General features: G+C 34.0%; 1 protein-coding gene across 1 annotated transcript in view; it reads right to left on the bottom strand.

The window, feature by feature from the left end:
- The window catches only part of LOC147069950 (cubilin), a 138,292-nt gene that overhangs the window by 11,218 nt on the left and 107,904 nt on the right, over positions 1-19,170 (bottom strand). The window contains exon 7 of the mRNA XM_085949551.1: positions 5,315-5,549. Coding sequence (XP_085805677.1) covers positions 5,315-5,549 — 235 coding nt within the window. The remainder of the gene's footprint in view (positions 1-5,314; positions 5,550-19,170) is intronic.

Here is a 19,170-nt window from a genome sequence, read left to right as displayed (position 1 = left end):
CAATGAAACTTCAAAAACTCATTAACGACATAAAAAAGAGCGATGTGTTTAAATTGCGTATTTTTCAAAACATGTATACCCATCAAAAATCATTAGATAAAATTTATTTTTATTTATAAAAACAATCTATACTTATTTATTAATATTCGATTAAACGCCGTTGAAAATTTTTTTTTTAATTATCTAATTATTAATGATTTTGGACAAAGTGCGCAGTCGTGACAACAATATTATGCGCGAATGTTTTAGGATTTGCGATAGGAGCTTACCTTATTTCGTACAAATCAGCAGACTTGCTTAGGTTACGAGACGTGAAGTCCATACGAAAAAAATTCAGAATTATTTCACACATAATCGGAAATTTATTTACGTCGAGACGTCGCGGCGTTTATTATTTATTTTCGGCGCGCTGTGGTATATTTTTTAATACCTTTGCAGATTGTTTTGTAAACTGTGTAATACTGTAATACATTCCTACATATACGTCATCTGTGTCCATAATAGATGAATAGGAGAAAAACAGCTTTTTGTTTTCTCAAATACACAGTCACAAGGATGAAAGTTTATATTATTTCGAGTATAGAATATTTAAAATTAATAAATTCCACATTCTGATAATGCAGAAATGTTAGAAAGCAATAGTTCTTCAGCAATTCACAAAAAAGTCAAAAATACCTAAATGTGGACTTGGCTGATTTTGAAATGTAGCCACACATCTCTCGTTGGCAAAATAAATTATTTTTATATAACATAAAATAATGAAGTGATTAAGTATATAAATATGTCAATATGCAATTAAAAAATATTTTTCTTAAGAAGGTGGGCTTTACATAATCGCCTAGTATGGAGTCTTCGCCACTGGTACATAGTGTCTGCATTACGTGGTGTAGGTACACATGCAATACTTCGTTTTGGGCTTAATAATATAAGGTCAGGTTTGAAATCATTATTATAGATTACAGAGGTTATTATAGACCAAGGTTGGTGAACCTTTTTACGTACGCGTGCCGAAATTTCCTAATATTATTTTTCGACTGTCTGACGTGCCGAGCAGTATTTTATGGGAAAAAATAGTTTTTGAGAATTCTAAATACAACATGAGTTCTAGATACCACTCACAGACCATCATAGTAAACATAATATAGCTTTATCACTTTTTTAAATTACGCCATACATTTCAGTTCACCAATTTTGAAACTGTCTGCAAGAACTACTACTACTAGCTTCACCAAGCTTTTGTTTATTATTTGGTCATTTTGTTGTGGGTAGAAAAGAAACTGTTTGTTAATGTAGATATTAATTAGTTTAGTTATTTACAAATAAATTGAAACCAGAAAATTGCTCCGATCAGATGAGGCATTTCTCTCGCTACAGTGGTCTCGAGCATTGTAAGTCGATCAAAATTAGAGGTTTTCGGCGCGGCATTCCCCGCCGCCTGATGAGGTTAGTGCGATAAAATATAAGAACCAAGCTATGCAATTACATATTTAAATTCAACGTAATGCTTATTCTTGAAGATTATTTTTCTGCTATTTTTATACAATGCGTCTGTCATTTCTTATAATTATTATTTGTTTTTTTTTATCTTCAAACGCGTGCCATACAAAATCGTCTTACGTGCTACTGGTGTATACATGATGCTACAGAACGTAAGTATACTTAAAAGAAATTCAGTTGGATAGAGCCACGGATAATGGAAGAAATAAAAGCCGGAATAACCGCTGCAAATAAATCGTACTTCTCATTGCTAGAAATTGCAGAAAAACTAAGACCCGGCTCTATAAAACCGTCATACGCACAGTCGTTGCATATGGGTGCGAGTCAGGATGGGGCCCGATTTCCTAACTATCGTCTCGTGTGGCACCAGACGACATGACGTAATTGTAACGTCAGCCAATACATGCCGCCCGCTCGAGCGCGTATTGGCTGACGTCACAACTACGTCATGTCGTCTGGTGCCACACGAGACGATAGTTAGGAAATCGGGCTGATGGACGCTAAATATGAAAGCAGCTGAAATGGTGGACTGCTTTGAGAGAAAGATCTTGAGGCGGATATACGGACCCATGAATGATGATGGGGAGTGGAGAATTAGGTACAACACGGAACTATGCCACTTATACCAAGATTCAAAACTCTCCACCTTCATAAAACTCCAGAGGCTAAACTGGGCAGGCCATGACCAACGCATGCCTGAGTCACGGATACCGAAGAAGGTTCTCGAAGGAAACCCAAGGGGGAAAAGGCCAGTGGGAAAGCCACGCACACGATGGGGTGACAACATTACAAAAGATGCCAACCAGCTGCTAAAAATCATGAACTGGAAAAGACGTGCGGAGGACCGTTCCGGCTGAAAGACGGCGGTGGAGGAGGCCAGGGCTCAACTTGAGCTGTAGCGCCTCGAAGAAGAAGAAGAAGAGCCACGGATAATATCCATACAGCCGAAAGTAAAAGAGTCACAAAAATTTCTTCTGCAACCTCTCCACCACAAGGCCGTACTTCAACTGATGCAGGACCCAGATAATATACCCACCCTATAATAAATCTATCTACACGTCACAAAACTAAACATTCACTGAATATTATGCTAATACTTAAAAAAAGCATTAAAACTTTTCCTTCGGATATAACGCGATAATATTTTTTAGGTAGGTAACTACTGATACCCACCTTTTTTTCTTACAAGGCTTAAACATGGTTATCGCTAAAATCTGGTATAGAATGCTAATTTATACAAAATACTTTTGAGTTTTATATTCAAAGTAAACAGATTAAATAATCAGATTTTTGAATAAAATTTAATATTTGCTTTGAATTTCTTGATTATATTAATTTCAGAGCATAAATTTGGAGACCGGCGAAAGAAAATGGGATACTTATTCGTTGGAGATATTATATTATTTTTTTCGTGTTATATTATTCTGCGAGTGTACGAAAACTTTTTATTAAGACACGACACGTCACGTTGACGTCCGGCAAAGACGCCTTAAATAATAATCTGTCTAGACATTGAATTTAAAGCCTTTATTCAAGAAATTATTATAAAAGCTTTTATTAGATTTTTTCATTCCCCGCCCCGAATCATTTTGACTAAACTAGAACTAGCACTACATAAGATTTGTCTGCAGAAAAAAAATGTTGAACATTATCGTATTGAAATATTACTTTAATTATGACTTAGCAGTCATCTATATACGACATCAAAGTCACACACTATAAGATATAAGAGAATGTGACAGAATACAAAAGCGAATTTCGGTAGTTTGTTGCACTGTGGAGAACTGTTATTATTTTTGGCTTACTTTAATTTATCCGAAGTCCCATGTTTGCTGCAGCTCAAAAAAAACCACAAAAGAACTTTTTGTAAAACTCTCCTGTTCTCAGTATTAATGTATGGATCAAAATTCTGGGTACTCGACAAACAGGGTGAGAGAAATAATATGGATATCTTTAAAACGATAGTTTATGGCATTTGAAGGTCAAGGTAAAATTTGGAGCTGTACACACTTCGGGGGAAAAATATCATGTGGCATATTAAATTATTGCAGATACTACACTAGATTGGCAACGTGCATAGAATTTAGAAAAAGATGTCAATATGGACGAAACTGAGATGCCTGGACTGCGCCACAGGAGATTTATTTAACCTTTCCCTTACCATGGTAAAAAAATTACGCGCGTTCCCATGCTGTCTACTCAGTGGACCGATAGAAAATTGGCATTTTAGGGCATTTTAAAAGCTAATTGATTGCTTCAAAAGGTAAAGTATGTTTTTAAATACTGTTTAGTCATCGTTTAACATTTTATTATGTGTATATTAAATGCAATTATCTTATAATCGTATATAATAATCGGACATCGATAAATGTACGTCATAACCAAACCACGGCGTGTCTCAATCTGTTTTAAATAGAACAACCAACATACGCTGTCATTTCACGGAGAGTGGGGGTGGCTAATTCATCCGAAGCATCATAATAGTGTCTCACTTTACAAAACTATTATGTGGGTTTCTCTAACGTATATCTTTTTACATAGCACTATCACTGTCTAATCAAAATATCGATCAGACTTTCGGAATTGATTAATTTTATATAGAAAACATTGAATTAAGCTACTTGTGCATTTTTATTTTTACGTATAAGCATTTTATCTACAAATAGCTAAAAGTAGATTTTTCTGTATATAATAATAAATGGGGTATCTATGATTTAAGGACCTAAATAAAGTGCGAGTTCTTCATGGCAACGGGAGTGTTAATAATTCTTAGTCAAAGCAACTGGAGAGTTTCGGCGCTGAACCGTCTAGGAAAGAGAAAGTTTTTGAAGGAGGCAAAGACCTGCTAAGAGTTGTAGTACCATAAATTATAATAATTATAGGTTGCTCACGATACAAAATTATGCTATCTCAAACGTGGCAATGTGTATGCTCTATTTTACGATATATTATCACGAAATACTTCGTGAATGAAAGTTATTGGCTGGCCACTGCTGAAAACCAATATGGATAATATGGACTGCATAATCTGCAAGCCGTCTAACTCCACTCGGTCAAATTGTTCAGGAAAGAAAAATAACTTAATAATAAAACTATCGAGTGGAATTTGACAATTCCAAAGATACACTTGGATTATTATTATTTTTTAAATAAGCTGCACTATGACTTAATACACTATTTTAGCTTCTCTTTTATATTTTTTTCCCATGGGCCTCCACAGGGTGGAGGTTTGTATTAACAGATTTTGTTTTTTACGAGAAATGGATGTCAGTTACTTGGTCAACCTATTAGGTCCATACCCTCCTGACTCACACACAAATTGAAAAACAATATGTGTACTTGCCAGACCCAGGATTCGAACCTGAGACCCACGGCATGATGATCCAACGCTTAAGCCGCGCGGCCACCGTGGGTGTATATTTATATAATATAAAAAAAATTATATATACAGAAGGGAGTCGTTCCATTTATGACATTGGACATACAACCTGCAGTTGGCTATTTTGTGTGAAGAACGATAACGCATTTATTTATAAGTTTAGGAGTTTGAAATTTTGTGCATGCATATAAAACATACGTAATAACAAAATGTCATCAAAATCTCATGTTTGGTCAAAAGTGCAGTTAGCTGGTTCGCAGATTAAGGAATCGATATATAATGTAATATTGCATAATGTTACATATATTCTGGTCGCCTTTTATAAGGTCTCGTTTGAATAAGATATGCTCTTTGTAGATTTTGATGATATGGTAGTTAAATAAAAAAAAATGTGTAGGTATAGGATAGTATAAAGTACGGCTAAATCAGTAGTATTACCTTGGGAAATACAGCCTCACAATTTGGTTCGGCAGTCCTTGCATGAGGTAAGTACACGATGTATGCGGAGGGTACCAATGTGCCACTGATAAGAAGATCCCTTCAGTGTCTCCAGACCTCTGCAGAGATTGAGAAGTCAAGAGCCAGTCACACGTCCCATTCCTGGATCCAGCCGTCTCCACGTGACCTGGCCAGTTTCCGACGTTGAAGTGGAATCCAGTATTCAGAAGGGGACCTACAAAACAATTTAAAAAAATATATTGTTAGTATTGTGGTGACGACAACGTAAATAAATAATAATTAATATGACTGAAAAAGTATCCACTATTTTTCTGATCTCCTATAACATACCTAAACTATTGGTATATTAAGTACCTAGACATTGACAGAGCTATTTGGGGACTGTGATCAACGTCCCCTTTCATCAGCATCTTACATGATCAAGAATGAGAACACGTATTGATAATGGCTGAAAACTCTACTCAACTGGAACATTCATAGTTAAACTAATGAATTCTACTATACGAGCTGGATTATAGACTAAATAATTATGATACGAGGGTGGGTCAATAAGTCCTTAGAAAAGCCGACAGGTGGCGCGACTAGTACTGCAAGCGGTTTGTTTTCATGCAGCGGCACTACCGATTCAGTATGCTGCGAAGTTTCAATCAGATTGGTCGGGTTGTTGTGTGTTTCTCGTACATTTAAAAAAAAAATTGCTTGTGGAAAATGGAAAAATGGAAAATGGAGAAAATTGAGTTTAGAGTTGTTATTAAACATTTTAATATAAAAGGGTTAACAGCAAAGGAAATAAAAAATGAGTTGGATTTAGTTCACGGCATATCTGCTCCTTCACTTGCAACTATTTATAACTGGTTAAATGAATTTAAACGTGGTCGTACATCAACAAAGGATGAACCACCCTCAGGACGTCTTGTAGAGGTGACTACACCAGAAATGATCAATAAAATCCACGATATGGTGTTAAGTGACCGAAGATTAAAGTTGAGTGAGATAATTGAGGTTACAGGGATCTCAAAAGGTAGCGTCATTTCTAGTTTACATGACAAATTGGGCATGAAAAATATTTCTGCAAGATGGGTGCCGCGTTTGCTCACAGTCGACAATAACCGCAATAGGGTGGTGGCCTCTAAAGCCCTGTTGTCGCTCATGCAACGCAATCCGGATGAATTTTTTCGTCGCTTTGTGACTGTAGATAAAACATGGATACACCACTATACTCCCGAGACGAAAGAACAGTCAAAGCAGTGGATTGCGAAAGGCGAACCATGTCCAAAGAAGGCGAAAACCGTAAAATCAGCTGGTAAGGTTATGGCTACTGTATTTTGGGATGCACATGAAATTATTTTCGTTGACTATTTGGAAAAAGGAAAAACAATAACAGGGGATTATTATGCATCTTTATTGGAGCAGCTAAAAAACAAAATTGAAGAAAAACGGCCTCACTTAAACAGGAAAAAAATCCTCTTTCATCAGGACAATGCCCGTGTTCACACATGTTTACGATCAATGGCTAAAATTGAAGAATTGAAGTTCGAATTGGTCGACCACCCACCGTATTCGCCAGATTTAGCCCCCAGTGACTTTTTCCTTTTCCCAAACTTAAATAAATGGCTAAGTGGACAACGTTTTTTTTCAAATGAAGAAGTCATCGATCGGACAAATGCTTATTTTGAGGACCTTCCGAAAACTTATTTTTCTGACGGTTTTAAAAAAATTGAGAAACGTCTTACCAAGTGTATTGAGCTCCAAGGAAATAATGTTGAGAAATAAAAAAAAAATACAAAAATAAAACCTGTTTTAATGCTTTTTTCTAAGGAATTATTGACCCACCCTCGTAGTATTGACGTATCACTTTATGTAGTTGTATGCACAACTCCTTCTCTGCATTATGCGGTTACACGTAAGTTGTACGTATGTAGTTTATCGTGTGACACTTATTCGTGCGCCGCAGTACGTGAAACATGAGTTCGTATAACATTTTATCAAATGACGAGTTCTTCGTTGAACATTTCACCGTGGAATACATTTGTACGTATCTTACAAAATGCGGCTATATTTTGCAAATAGTACTGTTTCAATTAGATTAACCCTTACCTAACCTAACCTAATCTAGTAAAGACATCTTCACGTAGTAGCAAACGTACAAATATACTCCACGATGAAATTTTCAACGAAGAACTCGTCATTTGATTAAATGTTACACGATCTCGTGTTTCACGTACTGCAGCGCACGAATAAGTGTCCTGCAGTGAACTGTTTACGTACAAATTTCCGGATATGGTATTATGCATGATAACACTGGTCTGTCACCTTAATTTGTCGCCCCTATAATGTCCCGCCCTTATCGAAAACACCGCCTGCCTACCTCAACGGGACATCACTGTTAGTTAGTACTTATTCGAATAAATTATTATAAGTTATAGCAATTATTTTACCAACTTAACTACGTCATAAACTAAATCAACAATATTTTATCGTGATTTCTTTGATTGTGAGCTTTTGAAATTGTCTAAAAGTCAAACTTAAAACTTAATAAGTAAACACCACATTAAAATATACTTTGCGCCGAGTTTAAGTAGAAGGATCGAAAATTAAACTTATCCACAAATATTTATTTAAATCATAATTAAAATATTTAATTATTTATATAAGTACCTATATGTCTATAGGTAAGCATTTTAAACTTCTACAATTATAATTGGACCAAGCTTTTATGCGAGACGTTCAAATTAACATTCAACTTAGATAAAATTCTAACAGCAATATACTCGTACTTTTAATAAACTTCGATAAAAATATATTTTTTTGATTTATTCATTTAATTTTTTTGATCAATTTCTATTCTAAAACAATATCTAAAACATGCATATTTTCAACGGTATCTGATATTTTATAATCCATATAGGCATCTTGAAAATATAAAGTTCAATAAATCCAATAAATATGACTTGCCTAACGTGGAATGGAAAGATGAATGTTGGACATAACGCGTAAAGACATAAAAAACTTATTTCTCTAATTCACATATTACAATAATATGTAAAAAAAAGCTAAAACGGACATACCAAACTAAATTAATGGATAATAATGCAGATAAGAGTGCACATTGTGATAGAGGTCGTTAAGCAGATGAAATGGCAAGGGTTGGACATATCGCTCGGACAACTGCTGGACAAATATCGTCATACAATGGTATCCAAGGGGCACTAAAAAACTACAGACAAACCCAGCAGACGAACTTTAATGTTCAGTTGATATACATAGCAGCGAAGAGCTACGAACCGATTAGAGTGGAAGGCTTAGCTCCTTCGTCTTCAGATATCAATGAATCAACTCCAGCTGATAATAATATAATATGATATTTGCATGATATTCAGTAATGCGTTTTTGATTCAAAATTTATAATTGTATTTTTTTTTGATTACCTTCACAACCTTTTAAAATTACAGGTAAACTGAATTTCTTCAAAATGTGGTACCTAGTATTTAACAGAATACAGATAGATAGAGTTCATTGTAAAACTAAATGATTAGTTTACATATTATACACAAATCATATTTAAACTTTAAATTCAGGTGAATTTACCGAACGATTTTTTTACCGTCAAGTACTTACTACATACTAACTTAATAAATTAAATCATATATAACACATCAATCACTGTTTTAGTGTACGTATATAATTTGTACTATGGACTATAATTTTTTGTCTGCGTCCAACAGGCAGTTTTTATTACTTAAATTAATTATACTATGAAGCTAAATCATTTAAAAAAATACCACTTAATCTTGATATGATTATAGCTCAGTAAACATCAAAGCATTTTTGTGTTACCTAATGTTTCTGAGAGAATGTATCATGCAAACGTATAAATTTTAATACTATATAGATCGTTAAAGGTAACATGTAATATTATGTACCTAACCATTATGAATAATATGTATTTTTGGTATTGTTTTTATAATTATTAATAGTATTTAAATATAATGAGAGTATATAAATACACATACAACAGCTAAATAAGCTTCAGTTGATATGCTGAAGTTTCCAAATATAGTACAATTTTCTATCACAATTATTATGAAGTTCTTGGATGTTATTTCTAGGGTTGTTTTCATAGCGTCAGACATCTACGGACACAGTATGCTAAGACGAACACTCCGCGAGGAGGGCGAGAGAACAAGGCGAGAGAAGTCTGAAATGGGGTTGGGAGATCTTAGTCTTGAGTTGTCCAAAGTATTAACAAGTTACCAAGATGCGGCACAAACCAATTGCGGCCAAAGATGGGTTAGGTTATATCTACATAAATGATTCACTGTCTTACTCTATAATAATGATGTAACGAAATGTATCAAATATATTATAAATATTATCATCATCCTTAATTTTAACTATATTATACATTGCAATAAATAATTTATTTTATATATTTATGAAAAAAAATCTTTTTTTGTTATTTGAAATAATTGATTATTTTAATTGCGTTTTTAGTCACAGAAAGCAGCAGTAATCAATGGTACAGATTTTTTTTTTAAATAACTGTGAAAGGGCATTAAAAACATCAGAAATATACACATTAGAATATGTATTAGAATAATAAAGTTGTAGCGAGTGGGATTAGAACACATTTTTTACTGTCTGTATGAGAAGTTTGGAGTGAGTGGATATCTGGATAGTGGAAACATTTTGGAAAGAATCTTTGCGGCTGCTCAAGAATGTGGCTTTTGGAGGTCAACGTATAATGAGGAGCTGTACACTTTTTTATGGGGGCGAAAATATCATGTGTCAAAATGCAGAAACTGCGCTGGATCGACCACGTGCATAGACTATGTACGCAACCCCCGATGGCAAGAGAAGATTTCGACGGCTGGGTGAGATGGCTGGACTGCGCCATGGTTGATTTAAAAATGCTAGGTCAAAACTACTGGAGAGTGTCGGCGCTGGATCGTCCAGGATGGAGGAAGTTTTTGAAGAAGGCCAAAAACCGCCAAGGGTTGTAGTGCCATAAATGGTGATGATGAGTGGTTTTATTCTTTAAGCTACCAATCGGTCTATGAGTAATACACTATTAATAATAACTGCGTTATCCGGGTTCTTTTTTTTTTTTTATGGTGTTATCGTAAATAATTATAATTAATATAAATTCAGTCAATGGAAGGACAACCAGCTTTGCTATTATCAACTAATGATACATAAATGGCGTCTGGTTTTGACTAATTAATGTATTAAATAATGATTTTTATAAGCATTTAGGAAAATCGTGTTGCTAATTATGGTCTTAATTATTATTATTTGCGGTTTTAATTACAGAGCGCTGTTAAATCTGTTGGAAACGTAAATCACAGAGCATACAAACGCATTAAGATTTCGTTAGAATGCAAATACGGCTACGATTGACCTGTTAGCCATACCTAATATAGAACAGTGCTTCTTAAAATGGAAGGCACGAAAGAACCATGAAATGTCTTTAAGGAAACTTTGAGATATTTTAATAGATAGTTGGAAAAATATTATAATCTACTAATATTTTATTACTAATTATATTATTTTTTCAGCACTACAACATGTCATGTATGAAACAGTTTTGCAGTAGTAGAAGTGAATCAATCACATAAATACCCAGACTGAGAAAATCACCTAGATGTATTAATTGTGACCTCACTGGGAATCAAATCCGGACCCTCGGTTGAGAAGGCAGTACTTTATGCCGTACTAGACTACGGGAATCTGTTTTATATAATAACTAGCTGACCCGGCAAACTTCGTACCGCCTCAGAATCAATAATCTTGTGTTAACTTATTAACTGAATTAAAATACTCAAAATGAATTAAGTTCAATAAATGTGCAAAAATCAAATCAAAATGAAATAGATTACATAGTTTTGGTTGGTTCAGATTTCGAAGCATGATAACTACCAAGTTAATCGTCAGTTGTAAATTGTGCGGTGGCAAGCCAGGCAGATCCAATGAGTTTAAAAATTCAGTTAGATAGTTGGTTGCTTCTTCTTCGTTTATTATACAGTCGATAGATTTGAAGGAATGCATTGGACCAACGATTTGATTTTGAATTGTGGAGTTTAAGTGATCCACATCTTTGTTCTTTGCCGCAAAAATTGCTCGTTCACTCAACCAATTGTGGTTTTTGTGGTTAGCAATGACGTTCGAGAACACTTTATTGATGAGGTCGTCCTTCGCTGAGACGAAATTTCAAAAATTCGGCGGAAACGAAATCAATCCGTTCGATTCGTCGACAGGAACACGGCAGTTACCGATAGTCAGCAATTGCTTAGAGAAATCGTCGGCAGATGGATCGTTTAGCAATGCAACTCGCATGTTCGTCGTCAGCCGAAGTTTATTCACATAGCGCCACAGAGTCTATGATTTGAGGCAAGCGTTCATTTCATCGGCAGCGGTCGATCTTGGATAGACTGGTAGTGCTTGGCAGAAATTGCCAGGTAGTAGAATCATCGCGCCACCAAAATATCTTGAGTAATTGCGCAGATCTTTCATAGTTCGATTGAGTGCTGCCAATGCGCATTTGTGCGCCATTGTGCATTCATCCCAGGTGATGATTTTACTTGCTATCAAAACTTTGGCCATTACTGAGTGTTTCGCAATACTGCTTGTCGGTGTTTCAGTCATTTGAAGGTTTAACGGCAATTTCAACGCTGAATGAGCTGTTCGGCATCCTTCTAACAACGTGGCCGCTATCCCAGAAGAAGCAACTGCTACAGAAATTTCGGATCTCGCACGAACAGTGGCCAAAATCAATGTCATGAGAAATGTCTTCCCAGTTCCACCAGGCGCATCGAGGAAAAATAAACCACCATTTCCATCATCAATTGCCTTCATTAACGTATCGTACACTTCCTTCTGTTTGGGGTTCAACATTGGTACATTCGATCGAACCGATAGGTTCAATGCATCTTGATCATATTCACGTTCACGTTCCAATTCTCGATTAAAAGCGTCATTCATTCCACGATTAGGCGTTGGCATTCCTAACTTGACTAACAAACTGCCGCACATGAGATAACGCATTTCTTCGATCAAAAGCAAAGCCTGGTTATGTATGTCCTCAGTCACTTCGAGATTGGGATTCTCTGAACTGACACGAATTCGATGTAAAATGTCTTCTGACATGTCATCCTTGTACTTGTTCCACAGCTCAGGTGGATTTGATGGGAAGCATGTCGAAATAATGATAGCAAATAATGTGCGTATCTGACTTGGAGATGCAGAAACAAATGCTTTAGCGATTTTCATGTCCCAATGAGTATCATTTTCAAGCAAATTGAGTTTTTGACATGCAACACGAAATGTTGGGCACACTACACCATTGACAGTTCGAAGTGATTCAAATGATGTCGGCCCACGAAAATTTACCAGCAACAACCGCAAGTAGAATCATTCGCCATTCTTCGGATGAACTGTGTAAATGCGACCAAGAACATCAGTAGAATGCACAACCGGATGATCAGGAACCGCATCGCCTTGCTTCCAACGCTGAAATTTCTTCGATGAAGCGTTCCAAGTGTAATAACGTAGCATCTTAGAGTAGAACAACGTTTGTGCAAACGAATCGCTTTGGCAAATCGAAAAGAAACTGGTCAATATTGGCGGTGGAGATATTTCAGCACGTTGAGCAACATTCGATGCATTGAAATAAACTTGTTGACCATTCTCCAGATGCACCGCCAAATGTACAGCAGTGGGATGACGTTCATGAATGGGGAATGAGAGAATACGCCAAATTGCTTCATTGCAGCTCACATATCGACCAACTTGATAGTGCGTGATTTCATCGTTGGTATTGGGAGTTTGAACGCCAAAAACTACAATATCGCTGCCTTTGGTGACATATTTGCATATGTATTTGATGGACTTCACTGAATTGCAAAACTCCACGTTGCGATGCGCCTTGAATGTTTTGGAAAAAAAGTGGCGAATACGGAACAATCCAAGTGTTGTCGACCACGATATTGTTTCACTTCATTTTCGTTGTGATAGTTCTACCATTATCATTGGGTGATCGACGCCGATATAGTGGATAACCATCATTGGCAGTGATAGTCTCCGCCGTTGAACTTCATGGATAACGCTTGGAACACTTGTCGTCGACCATGCACGGTGATTGGGGGTTGATGGCGCCACACTGTCCATGAATCATGTAAGAAATTACAACATCATGCAGGTTTGGATCGGTTTCGGGATCAGGAATCTCGGCACATATGATGTCATCTTTTTGGTCTGGTCGAATTCTTTCGACTCACCAAATAAGAATTTGTGCATGCGGCAAGCTTCGTTTTTGTCATTCAATCGAATACATCCAGCATCGAGTATCCCCAAAGACGCGATGATTAACAATGTAGTTCATCAGCGACAGGATTTTTTGTTTAAACACACGTGCGGTGATGTCGTGCCGATCACATTATGTTTGTCCGGGGAGTAGCAGTTGAACAATTTCTATTCATTTCGGATTTCATGTAAAGGTGATGAATAGATCTGGACGACCGTAATGACGAACATATGTTATTGCATCTTGCGCATATTCATGCATATGACGTGGGCTGCCAATGTACATCGCCGATAGAATAGTCAATCGACCAACATTAGCTGCATCTCCTACGGTGCTGATTGCATCGCGTAAATGAATATACTCCTCCGATTGCAGTTTGGCTTGGTTCAACCGAATGAAAGTGAGGCGCTCCGTCTCGATTTTAAGCAATCGACGAAATCGCAGCAAATAGTTGTCATCATTTTGACGAATCATCAAATGATAAACACTGGAAAATTAATCACGTAATTCAAAATTACATAATGAAGCAGTTATCGATGCACACACAATCACAAATTTGATAACCTCACAAAGTGAACATCTTCGAAGGCAACTTACCGTTTGAAAATCACGATCGAAATAGCTATTTGCGCACCTAGCTGGTAATCGGCTCGATTATTCACGTAGATCGATTGTCGAATGAAGTTCGAATGATGGTTTTTGAAATTGGTAGGTAAATAATGAGCAATACCAGCATTGAGATCATGTAATTTTATCCTTGGCTTTATTTTTGGACGCTGTCGAAGAAGTAAAAAAGATTCAGACAGGACAACTTCCTCTAAAATTCGCCGGAGTATACAACAAAGTCTTTCGGGATTATCTGAGCCTGAACTGAATCAACTGTCAAAGGATAGATAATGCACACAACGCCTTTCATTTGTTTGTTTGTTTCTTGTTTATTCTTTCTGTCATGTATCGTTGTATATGGATTTAAATTTTTTGTGATTTTCTTTTGTTTTCGATTGCGCGTTCATTGTTCAAAATGTCAAAATGTATGAGAAAATTAATTTTCTTCATAATTTTTTTCCCGTAAATTTTTCCGATGTTTTAATAGTTATTCTGCTATTCGGGGCTGAGACAAATCCAACAATGCAAAGATTGTAAAAATCGGTCCAGCCGTTCTCGAGTTATAAATGGTGTAACTAACCCGACTTTCTTTTATATATATCGACGGCCCCAGGAAAAACCGGTGTAAGTCTAAAATCACAAATGTTCAGGAGAGCGAAAAAACTAAAATATTTACGCTATTAAATTCATCATATAAAATGAGTGAGTTTTTTCTAATCTTATTTAAGTAAATCAGATAGACCATTTTATGGTCTATATTTCTATCAAAATTTAATGGTGATTAATTGATTAACAGCTAAGATAATGACCAAAAATCGTTTTTATTTGGAATAATATTACGCGCTTGATGTTTTGACTCGGTTCAACATGCTTTTGCGCGGACAAAATAGATCACTGACTCCGCACAGCAGACTTATATTCTGGTATAGAACGGTTTTTTACGTCGCGTTTTTCTTACTCTATACGATTTTATTAAACACAACCATAGTTATCGTGCTCTTGTACGGAACAACCATTATAGCGCATTATTTAGCTCGAAATAGGACAGCGTGAATACAAAATAATGACAAAGAGTAAGGAGACATATTGACATACAGTTTTTTTGTACGAAGTTTTTATTACAGAAAAGTATCTAAGTATGATAATTTTTAAAAAATCAAAAAAAAATGTAAATTATTTTAGTTATTTATATAAATATCGTTAATATGTACAATAAGTAATATAAATTATTCAGGAAAATAGTAATTATGGAAGGATAAAAAAAGTTATGTAAGAAATTAAAATATAACGCAAGTAACTACGAGAGAGAAAAAATGTTTATTTTTATACATAATAACACAATTTACATTAAAAATATGGAAAGAACAATCATAATGTTAATAAATATTTTATGTTAATACAAATAAATCACATTTTATTGGATTATTGATAACACAATTTATATTAAAAATATGGAAAGAACAATCATATTGTTAATAATTATTTTATGTTAATACAAATAAATCACATTTAATTAATTTTATTGGATTATTGATAACACAATTTAAATTAAAAATATGGAAAGAACAATCATAATGTTATTAATTATTTGATGCTAATACAAATATCTCACATTTTATTACTTTTATTGGATAGTTTATACACCAATCGACTATTTTTCCTGCCTTCGAAATATATGTGGAGCCAGTATTGATTGATGTTTTCAAAATATTTTTTTTCCAATTAATTTCTTGTCGTCTTCTCTTTGCACCTTTAGATGGAGAATACGTTGATCGTACATCATTTTCATCATGTGTAGTCGAATTGGGATTATTTGGTTTTTCATTTGTCAAGGTATCATTGTCCATTATGATTTCTGGAATGGCGATTATGTCATTACAATGCACTGAAGTGGACGGAATCGCAATATCTTGATAATCATTGCGGTATGTTTGTATTGAATCAGTTTGCGGTTTCGATATTTCATCCATTAAGTAATCCAAAACTTCAGGAGATGCGCATTTAAAATATTCGTCAATATCTGGAGCACTTGATGTAAACGAAATTATATTGGGACAGTATTCTGAATAGCTAGAAATGTAATCCTTATCTGTCGTATCGTTAGAATCTGTAAAAACAAAATATAAAATTATAATTTAATACTCCAATGTATATACCCTATGATTAAAAAAGTAGATAACAGAGTGATACCAGTAAAAAACATTCCTAAAGATGAGTTTACAGTACCTAACCTTATAGAATTGCTTATTTTTCAGAAATATTAAAACTTAAATCTTTTCTAACATCTCAATATTTCGTGGTATTCAGAAAATACATAGATCGTCTGCTACATATATAACAAAAAAATAGGTTTTATCAATATAAAACGCAATATAATTCAAATACTTATTCCCCATAATTTACTACCTATGAGGGTTAGTTTCTTCTACTTTGATTGGATAGTGTTATAAAACTTATAAACCAACACAAAATCTTTAAAAAAATAAAATCTTCTATTAAAGCATAAAAAAACGGTCCTGTTTGTTGTGAAATTATGTCAAATAATATTACATAAATTGTATTATATTTTAATTAGTGGTTAATACACACACAGTCTCTTCACCAAGAATCGAATAATATTTTAATAGTCTTACGTTGTTATAGTGGTTATATCATATTATGCTTACCTATGACTTCATCGTTGTCAAGAGATTCTTCATTCACCATGTTTTTCACATTGCAGAATACGCCACTTGCTTCATCCAATATACAAGTATAATCTGTAAATCAATACACAAGCACATTAGATACCATGATTTGGTAGATATTCATAAAATATCTAATTTAAATAGTAAAATAGTTAAATATATAAAAATACAGATAAGTATGAATTACAATGAAGAAATGCACAAAATTAAATTATTTTAGAGGGTTGGCGCAAACCAGCAATCATTGCGATATGCATTAAATTTATAAATTAATCAACTTAATATTAACATAAGCTAATTGGTTATCAAATAGTATTTTCTTTAAATAGTGGATATCATTATCTAAGCGTTTCATTATAAACTTTCAAAGAAACAGGGTTTAATATCAATTTTCATTCATATCTAATTCTTTCAAAATGTAAACTCTGTCCAATTTTACTAGGATTAAATAGCTAATAACTTTCATAATAATAAAACAATCATAATCAATAAGTAAAAAGTATGTAAATGTATGTACTTACCACTCTCACCACTACTAGATTTTTCAAAATTAATTGATAATTTATTTTGAAGTCCACCCGATGCTAAATGCAATATATGTTTTGCGCGATCAGACATGGTATAAGTACTAATTAAATTTTAAATAAAATAACGATAATTATAAACCGTTGATCATAAAATCATATAAATTAATACCAATTAGGTCACTAGTCATAAACACAAAGATTACATAGGTAGGTACTTAATACATATTTGTAATTAATGATAAAAATTCTCAGTCGCTAATCAATGGGAAAGTTAAACGAAGAAATTATTCTGTGTACATTTCACCATCTACACGACGTTTTATTTGTTTCATCTTTTCCTAAATTTTTATTATAATAATATATAGGTATAATATAAGGCACCAAGCCCAAAAATTTAAAATTAAAAGAAATTCTTCAATATTTATGTAGAAACGAATAAATGCTTCTTTGGCTGCATTTTGTATATTTTTGTTAATGTTTTATTGCGGCCAATAAATGCGTCTCTGTGAAAGCCCGCCTAATCCTTTTAGGACATCCCGCCAAATAAAATTATTTTCCCAGGATACTTAGAAGTGAGTAAATTTAATGATTTTGTCTACGATACATATTTAAAGTGATAATATAATAACAATACTGGCTACATTGTCATATTTGCAAAAATATTATGTACATGTGCTGTACTTAGGCCCACATTCAATAATTTAATGTTTGAATTTATTTTGATCTTAGCCGAAGTCATAATATTATTATAAAAAGGTAAAATTCCCACAAAATTTTATCGGTCTTTTGTAAAAACTCACTATTTCGAAGTGTCATAAAAAGGATTACCTATTTAACTTGTTTGTGTCATAAATATCAGTCCAAAATTACTATGTATTCCATTACACAAATAATAAAATTAAGTATCTTTACTAGGTATTTGTTTTCTATTAAATAATAAAAATTGTCAAATTTAGAAATAACATTACCGACTATTTTTGTAGGAATTTGTAATAATTTCAAGAGCAATTTATTTTATTAGTGTATATTATGTTTTCCTACTAGGATACATGGTGGTATAATACGTATCGAAATTATCGACAGAGTGCATAAAACGTTTGAACTGAACCTTTTGTTGAGTTTAAATAGCAGGGTGTTTAGTCAACGTGTGTTTTCAGTCTCCAATGTAAGCATTCAAATTTTTATGTCTTGTTAATTAACAGAAAATCCGAAAAATTAAGATTCTTACAATCTGTCACAATAATGACGTATATGTTGACGAACACACACAAATACAGAAAAAGGATCGAATGAATAAATGAGCAATCAAGAGTCTGCGGCGTATTTAGGTATGTCCAACCCTTAAATTGAGATGGGCCGGACATAATATATCGCAGATGAAACGACCGCTGAATGAATGCAATAATCCAGTAGTTTAAGAGGAACGTAAGATAATTAGAATTATAATAATATGCTATATTGACAAGATATTTAAGTTCGATGAAATCACGTGCCCGTAAAAAATAATTAACCAAAAAGAATGGAGAAAACGTGAGGAGGCCTTTACCACAGTGGATAGAAACAGGTGATGAAATAATATAGTTTCACAAATTTTAATGCAAATTAATTTGTTTTCTACGAGGAATTTATTTTATATTAAGTAATATAATATTTTCACATTCGGATATAATACTACTGACCAGTTTTTAATTATTAATGCGTATAAATTCTGAA

Source organism: Rhyacophila brunnea, unplaced genomic scaffold (genome assembly GCF_057557595.1).
Source record: "Rhyacophila brunnea isolate RB1 unplaced genomic scaffold, BYU_Rbru_1.0 scaffold_22, whole genome shotgun sequence".
In the NCBI taxonomy this organism is placed as follows: Eukaryota; Metazoa; Arthropoda; class Insecta; order Trichoptera; family Rhyacophilidae; genus Rhyacophila; species Rhyacophila brunnea.
This window is presented reverse-complemented; position numbering and strand designations above follow the sequence as displayed.